The sequence below is a fragment of the Argentina silus genome (assembly GCF_951799395.1).
Source record: "Argentina silus genome assembly, chromosome: 22".
Taxonomy (NCBI): Eukaryota; Metazoa; Chordata; class Actinopteri; order Argentiniformes; family Argentinidae; genus Argentina; species Argentina silus.
This window is the reverse complement of record NC_139676.1, coordinates 7780407-7802865: the sequence shown is the minus strand read 5'-3', so window position 1 is coordinate 7802865 and position 22459 is coordinate 7780407. Positions and strand designations below refer to the sequence as shown.

Here is a 22459-nt window from a genome sequence, read left to right as displayed (position 1 = left end):
ATGCATGGAATGGAATCAGGAATGATATCAAACACATATCAAACACATGTTCGATACCATTCCGCATTCTGTTCCATTCCTTCCACTGAGCCCATCCTCCCATGTCTCCCTCCACCAGCCTCCACTGCCCCCATACTAAAGCTTGAGGGTCAACCCTAAAGGCTTAGGCTGGGACATTGTCATCCTAGACCTTTTAATCAACGTAGACGCCCCCTTCGGAAAATGTTGAACCCCCGTTAATTGCTCTCGGTCTGTGATTGAAACAACTTGTGACTGTCATCCAGGAGCTAGCCATCAAGCAACAGCAGGTTTAGCTGTTAATTAGTGTGTCAACGTGTGCCATTTGGGACTAAGCCCAAGCTAGTACACAGAATGGGGCAGGTCAGCCATCCCGCCATCCACTCAAGTCCAGTCTTTTTTTTTTTTTCTGAATGAATGAATCTTAAAAGTTTGCCATAGATAGTATTTTTGGCGATGACAATATTTTTGCAAGGGAAGCTTTCCTTGAGAAATTTTTGTGGAGGTTTGCTGAAGAAGACAAAGTGTGGAAATGTTCCTGCCTTATCAGCTGGGTGCAGGTATACCTGTATTCCTCCCTCTAGTCCTGGGGCTGCCTTTGGGGAAGATGGCAGGTTGTTTGTTGAACTGGAATAAGACAGAGCGTAATGTAAAGGGGACTGGGACTTGACCCAATGGATGTGAAGGAAGGTTCTTTAACTGGGCCCCATCCCCCAGTCTTACACACACACACACACACACACACACCCACATACACACACTCACACAAGTCAGTGGGCTGATTTCTTCTTATCCCTGAACTCGGTTACCTTGCAGTGTAACATGGCTTAGTGCCAAGACTGCTGTCAGTGATTTCTACTGTGCCTTTTTACTGGTTAATGCTAGGTAGGGAGGACTTACGTCATGAAGCAATGCACCATTCGTCGAAATGGTACATTGGTGTTTTGGCCTTCTGTTCACTTCAGGGGAGGCTGATGGAATGGAATGAGGAATGGTATCAAACACACGTACTGCACAATAAGCCCGTCCTCTGATTTCTGCCTCCACCAGCCTCCACTGGTTCACCTTTAATGTTGTCTGTTTGTAGTCACCACTCATTTGAAACACCTCATTGGTAATGACCTCCTGTAATTGACAACTGACATTGGCAATATATTAACTTTCTACTGTCTCTTTATTTTTCACCAGTGTACAGTGCTGTGCAGTAGTGTGTCGTCTCACTCCTGGCTGAGAAAGAGGCCCTCCTAGCTCGAGAGTGTACATGAGCTCTGGCACGTAGTATTGTTACTCGGTCCCTCCCCCTTCCGTAATATAGGCCAATCTATGCTTAATTCAGATTCGACAGTGATCCTTTCTTGTGGTCCTTTGTTTTAAAGTGAAACTCATTTTTCTGTGCCTTTAACCGGGCCAATTGCAATTGACACCACTTCCAGTATTGCAACGATTACCTCAGCTATTGTTTCTTCTACTTCCAATCATTTGTGGCGTGTCATTCCCTCTCCACATTCCCTTCCAAAACAATCTTGATTGAGCATTTGCTTGGTAAGACGTAAGACGTAAGATTAAGTGGCGTCATGTTGGCAAGAACAGCAATGGTTCCCAGTGAGGGATACCCCTTTGAACACAGCATGGCTCCTACTGTAGTCTAGGCCTCTTACCTTATCTGGACTGATTACTGACTGGTTATATACCTGGCTGCAACTAAAGGTTGCCTCGTTTCTACTCTCTCCTTCCCTCTAAACGACAGTTCATTTCTCCTCTTTCATCATCAGGTAGTGTTTTTCATCAAACTAAAACTAGTGTTGTTGACATGTACATGATGTTGTCAGTTTGCATTTTGAGCAAAGTGTTGAAGTGATTGTGGATGATCGTTTTTCATGTGTTGGTACTCGAACAAAACTCTGTGATCAGTGTGCTCTGTAGTCTGTAGTGTTAAAAGCTCTAGGTTTCCAAATGGCCTACATTCTTCAAATTCTGGTTCAACATGGAGTGGGACTTAAAACCGATTAGTACCACAATCGGAGGAGAGAGGAGAGTGAATCTAGCTGTGTGAATGCCTTCACAAAGTCTGTCTGATCTGGCATTAATACATTTTCCTTATGTTTCACACATAGGCCCCCCATACTACAGCTAACCCATAGAAACAAGTGTATACCTTTAGTTCGATTCATTCACAATTGGTTGCTGTCATTCGTTAAAAGCTAATTTGCCTCTACTCTAGAGACAGTTTGATTATGTGTTCATCTAGGCCAATGTCAACCAGGGGAGGCTGGTGGAGACAGAAATCTGAGGACAGGCTCATAGTAATGCATGGAGTGGAATGAGGAATGGTATCACGTGTGTTCTACCTCCACCAGTCTCCCCTGATGTCAACAGTTATCTAATATGTCATTACGCAACATGTACCACTGTACTAGTCGTGATGGTCATCCCATACACCATAATCGTTAAAGTGTCAACCCAGAAAATCTGGCAACAGTTAAGGAAGCTTGATTACTCTCTGAATTTGTCCTACTTGGCAGGCCAGCTGTGTATACTGTAGCAAGAAGCAAAAGCTGCAATAGAAAACAAACAAAATGTGTTAGCGCCTCTGATTCACCTCCCAGCAAGCACTTCTAGGAACTAGGAGGTACCACTGAACTAGGAGACTCACAGTGGCTTCCTTTATCTGTTTCCTAATCTATACTAAGTACAAACTATATAGTGGAGGCTAACCTAGGCTCTTATCTGTAACTATAGTGAAGACCAACTGAAGCAAGTCTACCGAAGTGTCTGACTGAACTCTTCACTCCTCTGCTATGAAGTGTGTCTGTCAATGGAGGTAGGTTGAGGTAGAAATCGGAGGACAGGCTCATTGTGATTCAGCAACCCTGTTGTTTTCTATGTTTAGAACAAGCTTTTGATCCTAACACTCAGTGACCTGTTCCTTCTTGTTCAATCCTCAAAGGGAAGTGTACTTTCTGTGGCGTTTGATGCTGATATATCAATGGAATGCTTATTTCAGGGTGCCAAGAAGCATGTGCGAGCATGTGCCTTATGAGTCAGGCTTTGTGAATTAAACATTAATAGACTCTATGGTGGAAAGCAGGAGGACGTTACTGTACATGACCTGACATTTTTCATAAGTATTTTATATATGTATCATGCTATGTTAAGTTATTAGATAATGTAGTTATTTAAAGTACTACGATGAGTGGAGGGGTGGCGGGGGTGGCGAGAGTGTCTTTATGAATTAGGGTTAGGGTTGCTGTTGGTCCTGTAGCTGTGGAGTGAGAGGGATATCAGATATCAGGTTTCACAAATCTAAATCTTCAGAAGCACATTTTTAATCAAAGTCGTCTTATCTGAGTTAACAGCTTTGATTTCATGAAGTGGACATCACAGCACACAAGACAAATGTGTTGATTCAGATTCAGTAAGTCCAATGCCATGATAGGAGGTAAAGACTTCTCAAGCGCTGCAGAACTACTTTTACAAATCTTTAAAAAGGGTGGCAAGAATGAAACAGAAAGGGCTCAATATTCCGGTAATGTCATAATGCCTGTGGGAAATTTCCAGTATAGGCGACATCGTGGAATTTGTTATTGTTCACATTCTTCCATCTCGTAAGCCTTATTTTGTCTTACAAGGCCGGTAAATTCCAGTAACTTTTGTCTGACCATGTTTTTCCCAGAAGTGTGTGTTGTTGGAGCAATGTTGTGACTGAGGTGTAGGCAAGCAACCTGCTTTTAGAACAAGACGCTCAGAACATTGTGCCATGAGTAAAGAAAATAGTTAGGCTTTGTTACATAATAATACAACATCAACCAATTAGCAATACTCTCTCCGCAAACTCCAAGGCAACTTCCAAAAACAGAGATCAATTTTGTGTTTTCATCATTTTCTATCGTAATCCGGGTAAAATCTTAAACAGGCTGCATAGTCTTAATAGTTCATGCAAGGGCAGTGATATCCAAGTTGCCTTCTACTCAACCTGGGTTACTACTATTCCAGGCTTTCGAGTAATGTGTCTATGAATATGAATACAATCGGAAGGCCAGTGGTTTTTCCTTACCACATGACCTAACCAGAAAAAAACTGGGCCTTAATTTTATGATATAACTTGGGCCTAGACTTTTTTTCCTGATAACCTGGTAAGCTGGACAAGAAAAACTCCTGGCCCTATCCAATGGATAAGGAGTATGAGTGACTATTACTGTTTGTATTGGGATTCCCTGTTGCACCTGATACTGCTGTTTGCAAACTTTAGCAGTCTTACGTCTGTCTTAACCTTGTTTTATCTACCACTCAGACTGTATTTAGTCTACAGAAGCTTTGTTTTCACTTTTAAGCCACTTCATGTCCCTGTTCGTGAGGCCTATACTACCTTTCTGTGCTGACTGCAGTTGGTACGATAAGGCTAGTTGGAGTGGCTAGGTTAGTGGCTAGTCTAGGTGGAGTGGCTAGTTAGTGGCTAGTCTAGGTGGAGTGGCTAGTTAGTGGCTAGGCTAGGTGGAGTGGCTAGGTTAGTAGCTAGGCTAGATGGAGTGGCTAGTTAGTGGCTAGGCTAGATGGAGTGGCTAAGTTAGTGGCTAGGCTAGATGGAGTGGCTAGGTTAGTGGCTAGGCTAGGTGGAGTGGCTAGTTAGTGGCTAGGCTAGATGGAGTGGCTAAGTTAGTGGCTAGGCTAGATGGAGTGGCTAGTTAGTGGCTAGGCTAGGTGGAGTGGCTAGTTAGTGGCTAGGCTAGATGGAGTGGCTAGGTTAGTGGCTAGGCTAGATGGAGTGGCTAGTTAGTGGCTAGGCTAGGTGGAGTGGCTAGGTTAGTAGCTAGGTTAGATGGAGTGGCTAGGCTAGATGGAGTGGCTAGGCTAGTGGCTAGGCTAGATGGAGTGGCTAGGCTAGTGGCTAGGCTAGGTGGAGTGGCTAGTTAGTGGCTAGGCTAGATGGAGTGGCTAGGTTAGTGGCTAGGCTAGGTGGAGTGGCTAGGTTAGTGGCTAGGCTAGGTGGAGTGGCTAGGTTAGATGGAGTGGCTAGGCTAGTGGCTAGGTTAGATGGAGTGGCTAGGCTAGTGGCTAGGCTAGATGGAGTGGCTAGGCTAGGTGGAGTGGCTAGTTAGTGGCTAGGCTAGATGGAGTGGCTAGGTTAGTGGCTAGGCTAGGTGGAGTGGCTAGGTTAGTGGCTAGGCTAGGTGGAGTGGCTAGGTTAGTGGCTAGGCTAGGTGGAGTGGCTAGGCTAGATGGAGTGGCTAGGTTAGTGGCTAGGCTAGATGGAGTGGCTAGGTTAGTGGCTAGGCTAGGTGGAGTGGCTAAGTTAGTGGCTAGGCTAGGTGGAGTGGCTAGGCTAGGTGGAGTGGCTAGGCTAGATGGAGTGGCTAGTTAGTGGCTAGGCTAGGTGGAGTGGCAGAACAGGTTCTCAAGGAGGCGAGCATAATCACAAACACAAATGATATGGAAACCCTTGCAAGGAAAATCACTTGTTAAAAGGAGATATTACAATATCATGTAGTGTTTTCATTGCTCACAAAGGGCCCCGATTTGCTTAGTAGTGCTGTGAGCAGAGCAAAAAAATACCTAGCAACTTAGAATACTCGACAGCATGATTTTTATTGTACCTTGTGTTTCACAATGTTTTTGAGAAAACGGTAATTATTTGACCAGTTTTAGTAAACAGTCTGAAAATGCATTTAGTCTGAAAATGCATTTGCATATCATGTAAACGCTAGTTGCAGTATTCAAAACTCCCATTGGATTATGTCTCTCATTGTGTCTATTAGATATATTATGGTTAATATGGCCGACTTTGCTCACTTTTTGCCACATAGTCAGTTCTAGTATGGGAAACAGGAACCTTAGAAACATTTATGATTGCGTTGAGGGTTAAGTGTTTGTGTGTTTGTGACTTAATTGACTGCAGGGTTGTTTTTTTTGCTTTCCTCCAAAAAAGCATTTTAGCCCTGTAGGCCCCTCAATTTGACTCTTGGGAGGAAAAGCATAGTCATGTGTTTGTTTTGAGTGTGGTTATTATTTGAAGATATCATCATTATCATTATAGGGTGTTACGCTTTACGACGTCATCGTTATGATATGAAGGAAATTGCAGCTATTATGAATGTATAAAGATGATGATGATAATGATGATGAGGACGATGCTTTTAATGATGGTTATTATCATGTACTATCATTGCCTGTATGAAATTAGAACATTTTTTGAAATACATAGCCTACATGCTGACTTTTCCGTCAATATCAGCCACGAACACAAAACCCTTTGTAATTGAGTATTCTCTTTTTACATTGGTATCAGTTGTTTTTGTGATCTTCACAAGAATCACCTGCCTTTGCTGACTTTGTTTGATGTCTTCTCGAACTCCCTCCAGTGATCAAAATAAGAATATGCTGCAGACAGCTTTGGTTTCCCCAAACTCTTAACTGAGGCAGATGAAAGTCCCAAACATTGTTTTTTTCCCAATGAGTTAACTTTCTCTCAGAAGTTCAGAACCAGCCGTATACTTTTTGACTTTCACTTTACAGTTGAGCAGTCAGAGAAGAGGCAGAGTCAGTCACTAGCAGCTCCCTGGGAAGCAGCAGAAAGAAACTCAGCCCTGATGCTTTTAGCCTGTGTAACAAACTCAGATGGGTACTAGAGCCACTTGCTTTGGGATTTTGCAACTTCCCCCTCTCCTCCCCCCTCTCCTCCACCCTCCCCCACTCTCCCTCTCCTTCCATATTGTCCTCTTGCCCATTTCCCTCGGTGTTGTAAATTACAAACGACACAAACCCCCCAGGCCTAATGCCCTGACATGGACGCCATCCAAGCTGCACTTTTTGGAAAGCCATGGGCCGGCTTCATTGATAACACCAGGCACACTGTCTGTCCTCCATTTGGGGAGGAAAAAACACCCCAAACCCACAACGACGGGCACTTCGAAGGGCCAAAAGACTCTGCTTCACAATCAGCCGAGGAACATTTCTCAAACTGAGTACGATTTTAACAACATTAGGCTGTTTATTTTACCACTAAAACTTTTGTGAAAGAATAATGAACTATCAAACTCACTCTCACTTCAAGTTGCAGGGCTTCCAGGTTCTGTCTCTGACCCCCAGACATTGCCTGTGGATCTCAGTGCTCCAGGTTTGTGATTCTCTGCACATGGGCCATTCTCCTAACCATGGTAAAAAGGCCAGACAACATGTGAGATGTTCTGGCTAGGTTATTTTGCGCCGAACAGCAACATTCCCGCAGCTTAGCACACAGGGCATGAGAGCTTTTTTATTGGTACTTAGCTCTTTCTAGCTTTAAGGATTTCAGCCACGGCTAATTGTTTTTATTGAGGTATTAATTATGAGTTATAAAGCTGTGAACCGTAAGAGCCAAGAATGTGCATGTTTTCAGGTATTACATTGTATTGCTCTCTGTCTGTATCACTCTTTAAGAGCAGCGCCCCCCATTCAGGTTGCTACTATGAAACCTCCCACATTTTCCATGATTGCATGGAAGTTATCCTATGTTGATCTTAACTGCTTGTATGAGGCTTTCCCACGATTTACTCACAAAGCTATGTGTCTAATGCATTTTGTAGTGTATTACAGTAATGTTGTCCCAAGACTTTGTTTGAAATGCTGAATAGAAGATTCAAAGTCATTACAATGAAAAAAAGTCCTGGAATGAGATTATATTTCATGAATCGAGCTATTGAGAGAGATACCCAGTCACAGTGGGAGTTTCCGTTTGACCTATCCATCACTGATAAGTGTAGAGCGAGCCTCCCATTTTCTGAAAGCAAACAATACAGACTCATACAGTGATGCTATACCACATTAAGTCACTCAGACAGGGTGAGTTGCAGAAGGAGGGCTCCATCCAAGGACATTGGCCAAGGACAGTCTACAGACTGTAAAAGGGCTGCGTTAGCTTATCCTTCCGCCAGAGTCTGGGAAATGAGGGGAGGAGCACATCCCTGTGATAAAGATACTAGGGAGTCACTGTGAGCTCAGCGAATTAGGCGGATGTCATTAAAAGTCAGTTATGAGATCACTTTCATCAGAAGCGATGTTTTTTCGTTTAATTAAAGACATTTATGTTGGCTACATTTCATGGTGTGATGTGGAATTCTGATTGGACAGAAGAACATGGATTGTGTTTGATAATGCTTTCTTGAAACAGGAAGTGTGAGACAGTTATTGAACACACAATATAAACTGCAGTGGGGATATCAATTAGTACCAGACTGTTCCCAGATGGCCATAGATTGCACCTTAATGTAAAGAATGTACAGTTATACAAGATCGGTGAAAGTTTCAGATTCTTAGACCTCTATCCACCATACCTCAAATGCCCCGATTACCATTTCTGTGTGATATCCTTGCTCACCAACTCAACAGTTTGTCAAACAAACCCAGCTCCAACTGTCCATTAATTTCCCCTCACAACGTTCCCCATCAATGCTTCCTTGCAATGACTGGGAGACATTGGAATCTCCTCACTTGGTGTTTTGACTTCTAACCAGACAACAATCGCAGCCAGCCTCAACATCAATGCCAATTTAGTGTGTGTGCTCCTGGGAGTGTAACGCCACGCACCGCCCAATGGCAACAAAGACCCCCCAAGGCCCCTTAATGATGGTGGTCTTAACCCCTCCCTGGACTGGGTTACCCAGATGAGTCCATATCATGTGTAATGCCAGTGTTGCTGGGCAAACAATAAACGGCAGCCAAACCAATAGTGAGAGGTCTAGTACTGTGGAGTCAGTCAGACGCAGGCAAATAATGTGGTTTCCATGAATAGAATATCAATCAATCAAAGTTTGTTTCTATGGCAAAGAAGGTTGTTTTCATTCATTTATGGAATATCAATCTATCAAAGTTTGTTTCTATGGCAAAGAAGGTTGTTTTCATTCATTTATGGAATATCAATCTATCAAAGTTGGTTTCAAAGGCAAACAAGGTTGTTTCCATTGATGGAGTATCAATCAATCAAAGTTTGTTTCTATGATGATTTTTATTAAACAAGTATTTGTCAGATTGTGCTTAAAAGTATCCCAGCTTAAAGGTACATTTCACTGATGGTCACCATGACTCAACAGCAAGTTATAAGTGATCTTTGTTGTCTAAATAGCTAGCAAATATACAATATTTTGTAAAATAAATGAGAAAATAGCATTTAGAAGCCATTTTCATATGCCCACACGTTCATAAAGTGATCTGGACTACGACTTTGAGGTCAAAAACCGGTGAAGTGACCCTTTAAACCCGTAGAGCGGAAGCAGAGGCACACAGGTGAGGAAGAATTCCAGAGATGGGAAGAAACCTTGTGAGGAACCAGAGCCTATCCTCTATGGCTGGCTGGAGTTCAGAGTAGATTGATTGATTGTGTATTTTGATTGTGTATGAAGTCTATGCACAATAATGAATGATCACAAATGACTTCTATTGATCGTCTACAGTATATTTGGAACGAAGGCTGAATTGCGCTTGCTTTTGGCATCGCCTTGAGTGCTTATGTTATGTCTGGTGATGGTAATTGAAACGTTTTAGATAGCAGATGTATTGAAACGGTTTGGGTGTAGTTAATCTTGTGTGCCAGACTTGACAGTTAGAGAGTAGAATGTTTTGTCTGGTCTAGCCCCGGGAGATTAGAATGTGTTATTGTGGTGTTGTAATTGAGGTTCTGTCCCTTCTGTCAATGTCGGTCAAATGCTTGTGTCTTTAGTGTAGCCTATTTCCCAGGACTGATTCAGTCAGTCAGTCAGTCAGTCAGTCGGTAAGTCCGTCATTCTGTCAGTCAGTCCGTCCGTCAGTCATTCCTACAGTGTAAGTAAATGATTTATGCTTATCTTTGAAAGTATGGTTGGATTTGAGGTGGGACAGGACATGTTGTAGCCTCGTGATAGCATCAGTGTGGGTTCATGGTAAGAAGTTTACTGAAACAATCAATTTGAGATAATGAAGAGTTCTGTTAAAATGACATTAGCTTGACATTATCAAGTACACATATACCACAGGGTTTTCAGACAAATTCTGTTGTGTTGTCTGTTTAATCCAAAGTTGACATTAATCATCATGTTGATATATGCAATGCCACATATGCCAATTCAAATATTGACTACATTTCCTGTAGTCCTCACTGAAAACGTAACCCCCCCACCCCCCCACACACACACAGAAGAGACTGATAAGGACACAAACAATAACTGTCTCCTGATAACGCAGCGACGCAACGCAAACAATAGGACTGTAATAATACTGTATCTTATTATGGGATAGGTTTGATGGTAGTCTAAATATTTGAGGAGCGGAGGCTCTAAAAATAGGCCATTTATAGTGGGGAGAGAAGTGGCCGTCCATGTCAATGGAAAAATGGGTCAAAATGGCTTAACTGGAATCTTCTTTTTTTCTCGAGGTGGATTTAGAATAAAGACGGTATCCAATGGGTTCCCATCGCCCCGAGATTACACTATATTTGTCAAAGCTCAAATATTTGGAGAAAGAGAGAGAGAGCGAGAGAGAGAGAGAGAGAGGGGTATGATCAGTGTCCATGACAGATACTGCCCCCCACCAACTCTCTCTAACCCCTCCACCCCTGGCCTTGTGCTCCTATTTATAGAGAAATTACACTATGGAAAAATATGACAAAAAGTTACATTCCATAAATAAGCTGGGAATGGTGGAAAAGAGCACACGGTCAGTCTCTGAAGGCCTCAGTGGAGGTTCTCAGGCCTGGGGGGCATACTGTAGCTGGTTGGGCCCAGCGCTTGGTCAGCCTTCTTGGGAGAGCGTTGCAGGCTACTGGGCCATGGGGATCACTATGTTGCAGGATGCACTCTTGTAGGAGTAGTTCTGTGAACGATGCTCACCAGGGGAGGCTGGTGGAGGCTGGAATCGGTGGACGGGTTCATTGAAATGCATGGAATGGAATGAGGAACGGTATCAAACACGTGGGTTTGAGACCATTTCTTCTTTCTCATTCCATTCCATGCATTACAATGAACCCGTCCTCTGATTTCTGCCTCCACTAATGCTCACATTTTAAGTAACCTCAGCTGAGGCCTGAGGGCTAGTGCTAGTGCTAGGCTTTAGCTCAGGGAGCTAATGTGGCCTTAAGACTTCAAATCCCATTCAGTCAAACTTAGAGACCCAGTTGGTCCCTCTTGCCCACTGTTGCTCTGAGCTTCCTCATGTTCTCAAAGTCAGGCAATTATTTGGAAATGAGTTATTTATATATGTTATATACATATATTAACATTTGGATAGCAATGATATGGTTTATACAACAGGCAGGATGTATCAACTCAACTCCGGACGTCACCAGTGACTGTAACACACAGGTCTTACCGTATGTTTGTATCGCATCATTCTAATCCAGCAAAACTAGCAGTAAACTGAAATCTAAACTGTTTACTGTGAGGCGACGGGCAGATTGTTTGTCCTGTCTTTGCGTGCTTTTGTCTGTGGGGGGACCCTGTCCGTAGGGACCCTTCCCCCACATCCTCCATGCTGCTGTAGCGTGTGTGTGTGTGTGTGTGTGTGTGTGTGTGTGTGTGTGTGTGTGTGTGTGTGTGTGCGCGGACGCTGTGGTATGCATGCGTTTGCACGCATTTGTCTCCTGTTTTGATGTGCATCCCAGGAGTTTCGATCTTTGGTCTCGTTCCTCTGCTGCAGAAGTGGTCCCGCGTGTCCTCTGGTCCCCCCCGCTCCGCCTGCTCTCTAGCCCGGAGCCAGACAGCCCAGATGTATACCGCTGGGCCTTATGAAGCCCTAGACAGGAGCCCTCGCAAAGACACGCTCTCTCCAAGGCCGTCTGCCAATCTCCAAAATCTGGACTCCAAAAGGTCCAGAAGGTCACCCTCCGACTCTACCTCATTCCCTCTAACACAGAGTGGACAGTAATTATAGCAGCCAAGGAGCTATGAATAAACAGCGTGTATTTGTCTTGAGCGTATTTACGGAACACATTAGTCGCCTTTTTTTTTCTGTCATTCCGGTGTCTTTTTTTTGTTTTTTTTGTGGGAAAGTGGAAACTATGCAGTCATCTTGTGGGACTAGATGTGATTGGAGCCGGGCTACTGTGCATGTGTGTGTGTGTGTGGGGTGTGTGTGTGTGTGTGTGTGTGTGTGTGTGTGTGTGTGTGTGTGTGTGTGTGTGTGTGCGTGCACGCGTGCGTGTGCGCGTGTGTGTGTCTGACTGTTTGTGCGCGCGTGCGTATGTGTGTGTGAGAGAGAGAGATTCAAAGTCTGTGTGTATGTTGGTGAATGAAGTCCCGAATAAAGTCCCGCACTGATAGAATACACCTGGGTACCGCCTCAGACTGTTCTGTAGGCTGATATTCTGGTATGTTTGAGGAAGTACTAATCGCTTTTTCACTGTCAGCAAGTGCTTTTCAGCTTCAAATGAAAGACTCTCATTGTGCTTAAAGGCACTGAAACATGCAGGTACCGTATGAAATGGAGTTCGGTCAGTGGAAAAAACGCCACGGTTTGAGAAAAACAACACTACATGAAAAATGTTAAATGATTTTCATGGAAAGCGTGGAGAAGTGTCCTCAGGGGAAATATGCTATCTCAATTTTGTCCTTGAAAACCGTGAAATCTGTGTCCTTATTTTGACTCCGTTGAGACTTAAGCCCTTAGGAAAAACACTTGGAGCCGCAAAAACATGTTTTCCATGAACCAGCTTCCCATTCAGTTCTGGTGCGAGTCATTCTTGATCTGTTTGGACTGATGACCTTTGGGTCTGTATTTAAGTCATATGATTCATGGGGTCTTTTAGGATGCTTGACCCCTGCTGCAGTAGACTATACCGTATAACTCACACAAGAGAGAAACATCCATGTTTCTACTGGCGACTGAAAGAGATTTTTGAAGTGAGATAGATAAAAACATACTGTATTTATTGCATTTTTAGGAGTGACCTTTGTCAAGAGGGAGATAAATAAGAGGGAGAGTGTGTGTGTGTGTGTGTGTGTGCGTGTTTGTGTCTGTGTGTGTGGAGGGGGGGGGGGGTCAAGGTGTGTGTGTAGGTGTAGTTGTATAGGTGTAGGTGTGTGTGTGTGTGTGTGGGGAGGGGGAGGGGGGTCACGGTGTGTGTGTGTGTGTGTGTGTGCGTGTGTGTGTTTGTCACTTGAACATTGTTTAGTCGGATCTTCCTTATCAGATCAGATCTGCCCGGCTTACAGAGTTCAGGGGGGTGGTATTGTGTTGGGGAGGTGAGGTTACGTTTACACACACATTCCTGAGCTGGTTCTCTGCTCTTTGTTAAAGAATAGAAGAGAGTAGAAGAGGAGCAGGTGACATCAAAAACCTGCTAACACACACACACACACACACACACACACACACACACACACACACACACACACACACACACACACACACAGACCTTCCCATCACCTCACCATTGACGCTACGGACCTCAGTATCCCTGGTCCTTCAGTCCCTCGGGGCGGTTCAGAGTAATTGCTCCAGGACTCGACCTGATTGCTTCACGGCACAATTGACATGTTCTATCTTTCTTATCCCCCCCCGACACCTGGCTAACCTACTAAAGATGTGGCTGGTGATGTCATGCCTTCACCCTGCCCGGAGGATGTACTAGAACTGCAACACAACACTTTTTTTCCCCCATGCTATGCACAAAAAGTGACACAAATCCTTTGGGTCAATGATGTATCAGGGGAGGCTGTCGGAGGTAGACATGGGAGGACAGTCTCATTGGAATGCATGGAATGAATGAGGAATGCCGTTCACACACGTGTTTGATACCATTCCTCATTCCATTTCATGCATTTACAATGAGCCCGTCCTCCAGATTTCTACCTCCGCCAGCCTCCCCTGATGGCTGTGTGTCTGTGTTGTGTCCTGTGCTTCTCTACTGCAAACTGGCCATGACAAGAGTGACAACAAAGTGCATCTCGACAGCGAAGCATTGATGGATCCGTAGTTCTATTCGGGAGAGAGCGAGCCTGTAGTTCTATTCAGAGAGAGAGCCTCTCTAATATGTGAGCTATGCCCTATCTGCATGTTAACGACCAGCTCTGAGACGATCTGATCACATAGCCGCTCGTGGTGGCAGCTTCGCACGGTGAGAATACGGCCGGGGCCGAGTGGAAACTTCATTTCGCGGGGCTAATATTAGCCCGGGCCTCTGGAAAATTCCTTTTAAATGATCACAAGCTGAGAAAAGGCAAAGAATTTGTTTAACGTTTTGGTTGACAGTATTTTGCATCGGAGGGGCTTTTCAGACGGCGCACGCACCGGAGGGTCCTGGGAAAGCAGATGTGGGGCTTCTTTTTTTTTTTTCTGTTTTTCCTTCCTGAGGACAACTGGGGGGAGATGATTGTCTTGTTCCTGGTGTCTGAGATGCTGGTTGGGGTTAGGTTCTGATCGATACAGAGTACCAGTCTTTTGGATCAGTGGCTGTTTGTCTGTTACAGCATGACATCATAGACATTATGTCATGGTGTCATCATGAATACAGAGTTAGTTTGTTTATAGTTTGCATACTTTCCATTAAATATTGTTAACATAGGACATATTTATCCTGATTTAATAGTTTGTTATATGATATATTGATGATGTATTGTATGTACAATATATTTTTTGTAACAAAAAACATATTGTCAAGTATTTACTGTGTGGGTTATGTGTGTGCTTAATATGTGTGTGCCTAAATTGACTAAACCGTGTGTCTGTGTGTGTGTGTGTGTGTGTGTGTGTGTGTGTGTGTGTGTGTGTGTGTGTGTGTGTGTGTGTGTGTGCTTTTAACTAACTATATCTCCTTTAAGAAGGAGGGAGGGCTCTGCCCTTTATCAGTGTGACCCCTGCTTTACAACCTCTGAAACGTGTGTTTGTGTGTGTTGTTAGGTAAATCTCACCTGGCCATAGTTCAGAGGGTAAACAACGAGGGGGAGGGCGACCCCTTCTATGAGGTGCTTGGCATCGTAACCCTTGAAGACGTCATTGAAGAAATCATCAAGTCGGAGATCCTGGATGAGACAGACTTGTACAGTAGGTGCCAGACATCTCACTAACACTTTACGTACATGTTGTGACGGTAGATACATGATATTGTTTTTTTTGTTAGTTTTTCAATCTTAGGAATGTGTAAGCTTTACTACTTTTTTATTGCAAGTCATTGTTTTTACTGTACTGTACTTACTGTAGGAATAGATGAAAAGCCTTGAGTAACTGAAGTGTATTCACCCTTAAGCTAGTGCTAGTACTGGCCAAGTTTGTTACCCTTTTCCTCAAAAGTTTTTGGTCCCCTCTCACCCCCCCCTCCTCCCTCAATTTTCCCATCAGCTGACAACAAAACGAAAAAGAAAATCACCCATCGGGAAAGGAAGCAGGATTTCTCGGCCTTCAAGCCCAACGACAATGAAATGAAGGTTAAAATATCACCTCAGCTTCTGCTGGCTACCCTGCGTTTCCTAGCAACAGGCAAGTGTGCTGCGTTGCTGCTTGACTTCCCCCAGTGTGCACTCAGACCCTGACTGTGGAGCGTGTGTGTGTGTGTGTGTGTGTGTGTGTGTGTGTGTGTGTGTGTGTGTGTGTGTGTGTGTGTGTGTGTGTGTGTGTGTGTGTGTGTGTGTGTGTGTGTGTGTGTGTGTTGGCGAGACTGTTTGTGGAATGGGGCTTGTGTGTGTTGTTAGTGTGTATATTTGAGTGTGTCTTTGAAATTAGTATGTATGTGTGTGTGCGTGCGTGCGTGTGTGTGTGTGTGTGCACCCATGTGTGTGTGTGTGTGTGTGTGTGTGTGTGTGTGTGCGTGTGTGTGTGAGAAGGGGAGGCGCAAGGCCTCCCGGGAGCGCAGCACGGGATGTTTGCAGACATGGCCGACTATTTGCTTGCGTGTCATGAACTCGGGGTTACAAGTTGCGATCGGAGCCGCAGCTTAAAAAAACACTGTCACTCCTCTTGTTTACACTATGTTTCCACACAATGACATCACTTCCAACCGTCTGGCCCGTCGGTGGATTTCTCACAGACACAGACACAGCCTGCATTCCCCCCTCGGCTGGAGAGAAATGTGAAAAATCTCCCCTTTCTGCCCTGGGAAGGGAAGGCTGACATGCAGGGAAGCGGCCGACTAGCACCGGATGATTTGGGCCTTGGATTTGGCCAGAACTTTGACCTAGCTGCTGCTAAGCATCGATTAAGGCCCCTGCAGTCCGTGGCAGAGCCAGCAGCAAGCTGACACACATATCACCACCGCTGGGGTCAGGGCCCCCGATTGGTCCCTCGGGAGAGCTGCCTCGGCCTATCAGCAAACAGGATAGGATGTTGGAAGAAGCAGAGGGAGCCTCTGTTGGGAAGTTTGAGTGTGATGGATTAGCACTTTACTTGAACAAACAGCAGTGAAATAAAACAATAAAATGACAGAAGCAATAAAAGCCAAGATAACAAGTTAAAACATAAATTAAGTTCTTATCGGCAGAATCAGAAGTGGAGGTTTCTGAGGGCTTTGTTGGTGCATATTGAATGACAGACATTCGGTTTCGTTTCAGTTTCGTTTTCAGTGAATTGTGGTGGAATGTATTTCATTGTACTGTATATTAGAAGCCTATTGTATTGTATAGTTGCATCTTATAGAAGTGTGGTGTGTTTGGTGTGTTCTAAAGCAATGGTTCTCAGGCTGTGGTTCTCATACTGAGGTTCTCAATGCTGTGGTTCTCAATGCTGTGGTTCTCACACTGAGGTTCTCAATGCTGTGGTTCTCAATGCTGTGGTTCTCACACTGAGGTTCTCAATGCTGTGGTTCTCAATGCTGTGGTTCTCAATGCTGCGGTTCTCACACTGAGGTTCTCAATGCTGTGGTTCTCACACTGTGGTTCTCATGCTTGGGTTCTCACTCTGTGGTCCTTACGCTGTGGTTCTCTCTGTGTCGTCGCCTCCAGAGGTGGAGTCGTTCGGGCCGGTGCAGATGTCGGAGAAGATCCTCCTGCGTCTGCTGAAGCACCCCAACGTCATCCAGGACCTCAAGTATGATGAGAAGAACAAGCGGGCGCCCGAGCACTACCTCTTCCACAGGAACAAGCCCGTGGACTACTTCATCCTCATCCTGCAGGTCTGTGTGTCCTGGGGCAGGGTCTGGGTCTAGCAGGGCTGGGGCAGGGTCTGGGTCTAGCAGGGCTGGGGCAGGGTCTGGGTCTACTGGGCTGGGACAGGGTCTGGGTCTAGCAGGGCTGGGGCAGGGTCTGGGTCTAGCAGGGCTGGGGCAGGGTCTGGGTCTAGCAGGGCTGGGGCAGGGTCTGGGTCTAGCAGGGCTGGGGCAGGGTCTGAGTCTACTGGGCTGGGGCAGGGTCTGGTACTACTGGGCTGTATCTGAGTCTAGCAGGGCTGGGTCTACTGGGCTGGGTCTAGCAGAGCTGGGACAGGGTCTGGGTTATGCAAGGCTGGGTCTAGCAGAGTCTGGGTCAAGCAGGGTCTGGATTTAGCAGGGTCTGGGTCTAGCAGGGCTGGATCTAGCAGGGCTGGGTCTAGCAGGGCTGGGTCTAGCAGGGCTAGGGCAGGGTCTGTGTGGTCAGTCAGGGCAGGGTCTGGATCAAAAAGGCTGGAGCTGGGCTGGGACCGGACTATTTATGTTTTTCACACTGCGGCCATTTGATCTAAATAAGATCCAGATTCGTTCAGCTTCAGTGTGAATTGATGCAGTATGCTTTAATCACTGGCTCAAATGTAATAGCTATGTATTAACTATGTATTTGCTATGTAATAACTATGAAATAACTATGTAATAGCTACGTAATAGCTCCAGTATGTGATAACGCTTGTCTGCTGGTCTGACCTGGTTCCCTCTCTCCCTGTACATGGTGTCCTCCTCAGGGGAAGGTGGAGGTGGAGGCGGGGAAGGAGGGGATGAAGTTTGAAGCCGGAGCGTTCTCCTCCTATGGCATGATGGCTCTGACTGCCTCTCCAGGTAATACACACACCTTTACACTTTATCCTCATTGGTTGTCTGAAATCTTCTGACCCCTGACTCCTATCATAGTTATGGACGTGCAGGACTTGGATGACTGTTTTTAACTGCAGGAAATAGCTCATTTTTGAGGAAACAGGTAAAAACGTGTAAATCTGTGGAAATGTGTGTCATATTGAATGAGACGTGGCATGTGCCAACCACTGTCATACTGTATGTCCCCATCAGGGGAGGCTGGCGGAGGTAGAAATCGGAGGACGATTGGAATGCAAATACCGTTCCTCATTCCATTCCATGCATTACAATCGTCCTCCGATTTCTACCTCCGCCAGCCTCCCCTGGTCCCTATTTATGACGCAGCCTCTGTATATTCTGTTCATTCACAAACTCTCTGGTGCTAAACTTGTGGGATCTCAGAGACACCTGGTGGTGAGAGGGGAGAATTACACCCTGCTCAGCACAGGAAAAGATCACTCTGTTCTTTTGGCATTATGGAACATCAGAGCAAATGTTTTTAAAAAAAAAAAAAATTCTTTCATTCCTATTTTATTTTCAATTTTTAATATGCAGGAATGGTATAAAGTGTGTGACTTTTGGGACGGAAACACACACCGTCTTTTATTTGTGGACAATGTCCTTTATGTCTTCCTTCGAGTGACGGATTTTCTCTCCCTCCGTGTCTCCCTCCCTCCCCCCCTCCCTCCCTCCTCTCCCCTCCTCCAGTCCCTCTCTCCCTGTCTCGTACTTTCGTGGTCAGCAGGGCGGAGTCCCTCGCAGGATCTCCAGGTATGGTCCTTCCTTCCTTCCTTCCTTCCTTCCTTCCTTCCTTCCTTCCTTCCTTCCTTCCTTCTTCTCCTCCTTCTCTCTCTCCATCTCTCCTTTCATCTAACATCACTCTCCCACCATCTGTCTATCAAGGATGAATGTACTGTATGCGTCATGGAACTCTAGTGTGTTGGCACTGCTCTTCATTAAGGTTGCATGGTGTGTCGGTGGACATAGTGCTGCCGCTGGACCCCCCTGGTTAGGAGGGTCTAATGCCTTTTAGAGTATCGTCTTTGTGGTTCATGTTTATGTGTTAACATGCATGAAGCTGTGCTGTACTCCCGTGCTTTTATCTGCTTGAATGTTTACTGTGACGTGATTTACCTTTGTTTTGGCTTCTCTGCAGTGTGTGTGTGTGTGTTTAGTGTGTTTAGTGTGTTTAGTGTGTGTGCATGCGTGCGTGTGTGTGTGTGTGTGTGTGTGTTTAGTGTGTGTATGTGTGTGTGCATGCGTGCATGTGTGCGTGTGTGTGTGTATGTGTGTGTGTGTGTGTAGTGAATAGTGTCGTAGAGGCCCCATGCAGGGTGAAGCCTGGCCTCCACCACCAGAGCCAGGCCCCTTCCCCCCCTTTTAACCCCTTCACCCCCTGACTCGGTAAACAAGGCCGTGAGTTACAGCCCCCTGCAGGAAGACTCGCAGCTCCTAGAAAGTAGAGCACAAATCTCCCAGGGTTCACATGCCAGGCCCTTGGCCTACTGCATCAGGGGGCCACACTGCTTTCTACAGACATCCAACACCCGGGATTACATACATTCCTGCCTGGAGTAGCGGCATTAACGGCTCCAGCCTTTTCCACTTTGTTGTGTGACTTTTTTTTCCTTTTCTTTTTTATTTTACTCGGCTTCTTTAAGAAGTGGAAAACATAAGCTGAGTTTAATTAAAGAAAGAGCAAGTGTTCTATCGGAGGGGGGGGGGGGGGGGGGGAGCAGCATCGTTCGAGACCACCGACTCTAAACCCTTTGGCAGGCCCCCCAAGCCAAGCTGTCTGAAGCTTTAACTTAAGTAGTATGTATTAAGTTTCATTTTCCATATGCGGTATTAAGGGGATCTGTAGGGTACCGTAACTAATGGGAGGTCACGGAAACTTTTAATCAAAGACCTTGTCAGTGTAGTTAAACAGTGTAGTGTTTAACAATAAAGGTGTGGAGACCATTCGTTTGATCCGTCCATGAATATAGATGAAATCTAGATTATGGATACGTAGACATAGGGTGAGCAAATGCAACCATCGGATAAACCCAGGCGTGTATGCTGCCTGCGGGTCACACAGTTCTGTCCCAGGCCCTGCGCCATGTCGTGTCGGTTTGGGTGTGTGTGTGTGTGTGTGTGTGTGTGTGTGTGTGTGTGTGTGTGTGTGTGTGTGTGTGTGTGTGTGTGTATATTTGAGATGTGCTATGGTCTAAATGTCTTCTCCTGTCCTCCTCCTCTTGCTCTGTGCAGAGAACAAGTCTCCCCCGCGGCCGTTTGGACTGAACCACTCCGACTCTCTGAACCGGAGCGACCGCATCGACGCCATCACGCCCACGCTGGGCAGCAGCAACAACCAGCTCAACGCCTTCCTGCAGATCTACGTACCGGACTACTCCGTCAGGGCCGTCTCCGACCTGCAGTACATCAGGGTAAGGCAGGGTAGCACACACACACACACACACACACGGCTAGGCACAGAAACACACATAGACACACTCACACACATGCACAAATGATACAGATTGACACACACAAGCGCATGCACACAAACACACACACACATATACACAGAAACACACACACACACACACACACTCTATGACAGACCATATTTCTGTCAAGTGTCTGGGTGAGATGAATCTAATAATCCTTCATATTACACACACACACACACACACACACACACACACACACACATACTGTACATAGAAAACACATACACAGAAAGCACACATAGACACACTCACACACACACACACACACACACACAATGTCCTTCAATCGATCGGTCAATTGTATTAGTCGGTAAGTCAGCCATTCTGTCATTCTAGATTAGCATCTGGCCAGTAGCGTTAGCCGGCAATGAAAGCATTATGTCATTATGTCCTGCGCCCGTCATCCAATATCCCTGTCACCTGATACCATTGTCATGTGACGGCGTCGTCCCCCAGGTGACCCGTCAGCAGTATCAGAACGCCCTGATGGCGTCGCGCATCGACAAGACGCCCCAGTCGACGGACAGCGAGTACACCAAGATCGAACTGACTCTGACGGAGCTCCACGACGGCGTGGAGACCACCACCACCGCTGCCGTCACCACCACCACCATCACCGCCACGCCGGCGCCCAACGAGGCGGCCCACCTGCTCAACCAGAACTGCGTGGGCCACAACAAGGCCAACCACACCCACAGCGCCCACAACGACGGCCCTATCTAGCCCACGCCAAGGGGCGGTGGTCGTGGGGGGGGAGAGGGGGGGGAGGCACCCCCCCCCCTTCCCTATGGGGTCCTAAACCGCTAACCTCCATCCTATACCGCCCCCACCCACCACCCCGATGGAAGAGTCTGGAGGAACAGAGAGGGGGGAAGGGGGGATGGGGGGGGGGGGAGCAGGGTCGACCCCACCCACCAGCCCTGGAACACCGGTTAGGGGGAGTGGGGAAGGGGTCTATGGGGTAGTTTATACTGGGCCCTAACCCTAACCCTCACCCACCCAAACCCCCTGGAAACCCCTGTAGGGTGTATTGGACCAACCTAGCACAATCCATCCACTTCCATAATGGTGACTCTCGGACAGACGGACAGCCGTGTGCATGTTCCCCCCTATAACTACCCTCCTTTGGCCAAAGACTTTGGCCCTCCACCATTCCCCTGGATACACACACACACACACACATACACACATACAGTACGCATGCAATCACGCACACACACACACACACACACACACACACACACACACACACACACACACACTGGCACACACACATACAGTACGCATGCAATCAAACACACACACACACACACACACACACCACACACACACACACACACACATACCCATCTTCCCGTCTGTACTTCTTCAGGGAGGCACAGTGGACTGTTGATGAAGGACTCAAAACGCACGCAAGCAAGCAGACAAAATGGTTAGTCAAAGACTGTACCAAATACCGCTTTGAAGGAAACCATGAACCAAGAATGTTTTTGTGTATTTATTTATTTTATATATGTATGTATATATGTATGTGTGGACACAGATAGGACATATATACCAGCACACAAACATGCATGGGCATGAACACAGGTTTGTGTGTGTATATGTTGTATCAAACACATGTTACATATATATAGTTACACATACATTCATGGAAATGTACTGTATAGGTGAGGGTCTTTTTCAGATGTATATTACAGATCTTGTTATTTTTACTATTATCCTAAATCAGGCTTATGGTACAGTATCTTTTTCACCTTTTTAAAAATCACACTATTGCCTTTAAAAAAAATCATATTAATTATTTTAACAAAGTGCAATGAACCACACCGTTTATTTAAGAGATGATGATTATGAATTAAAAAAAAAAAATCACTGTATTGTAAATTCACAGATATATTTGTATGTATGTATGTCCTGTATGTATGTATGTGTATATTTGTGTTTAAAAATGCTGAGTTGCAACTGTCCGCAAGCGAAACCGTCCTAAGTCAGTTAGTTTTTTTCTGTTGTGGTTGACGACATAATGATCATATCA

The 22459-nt window shown here is 45.6% G+C and overlaps 1 protein-coding gene across 1 annotated transcript in view; it reads left to right on the top strand.

Moving 5' to 3' along the window:
• Positions 1 to 21144, top strand: part of cnnm2b (cyclin and CBS domain divalent metal cation transport mediator 2b) — a gene marked incomplete at both ends in the record, with an annotated part of 26400 nt that extends 5256 nt beyond the window's left edge. Inside the window, 7 exon segments of the mRNA XM_083693503.1 lie at positions 14857 to 15000; positions 15295 to 15437; positions 16892 to 17059; positions 17818 to 17911; positions 18635 to 18697; positions 20177 to 20355; positions 20878 to 21144. Coding sequence (XP_083549629.1) covers positions 14857 to 15000; positions 15295 to 15437; positions 16892 to 17059; positions 17818 to 17911; positions 18635 to 18697; positions 20177 to 20355; positions 20878 to 21144 — 1058 coding nt within the window.
• Between the last annotated feature and the right edge of the window lie 1315 nt (positions 21145 to 22459).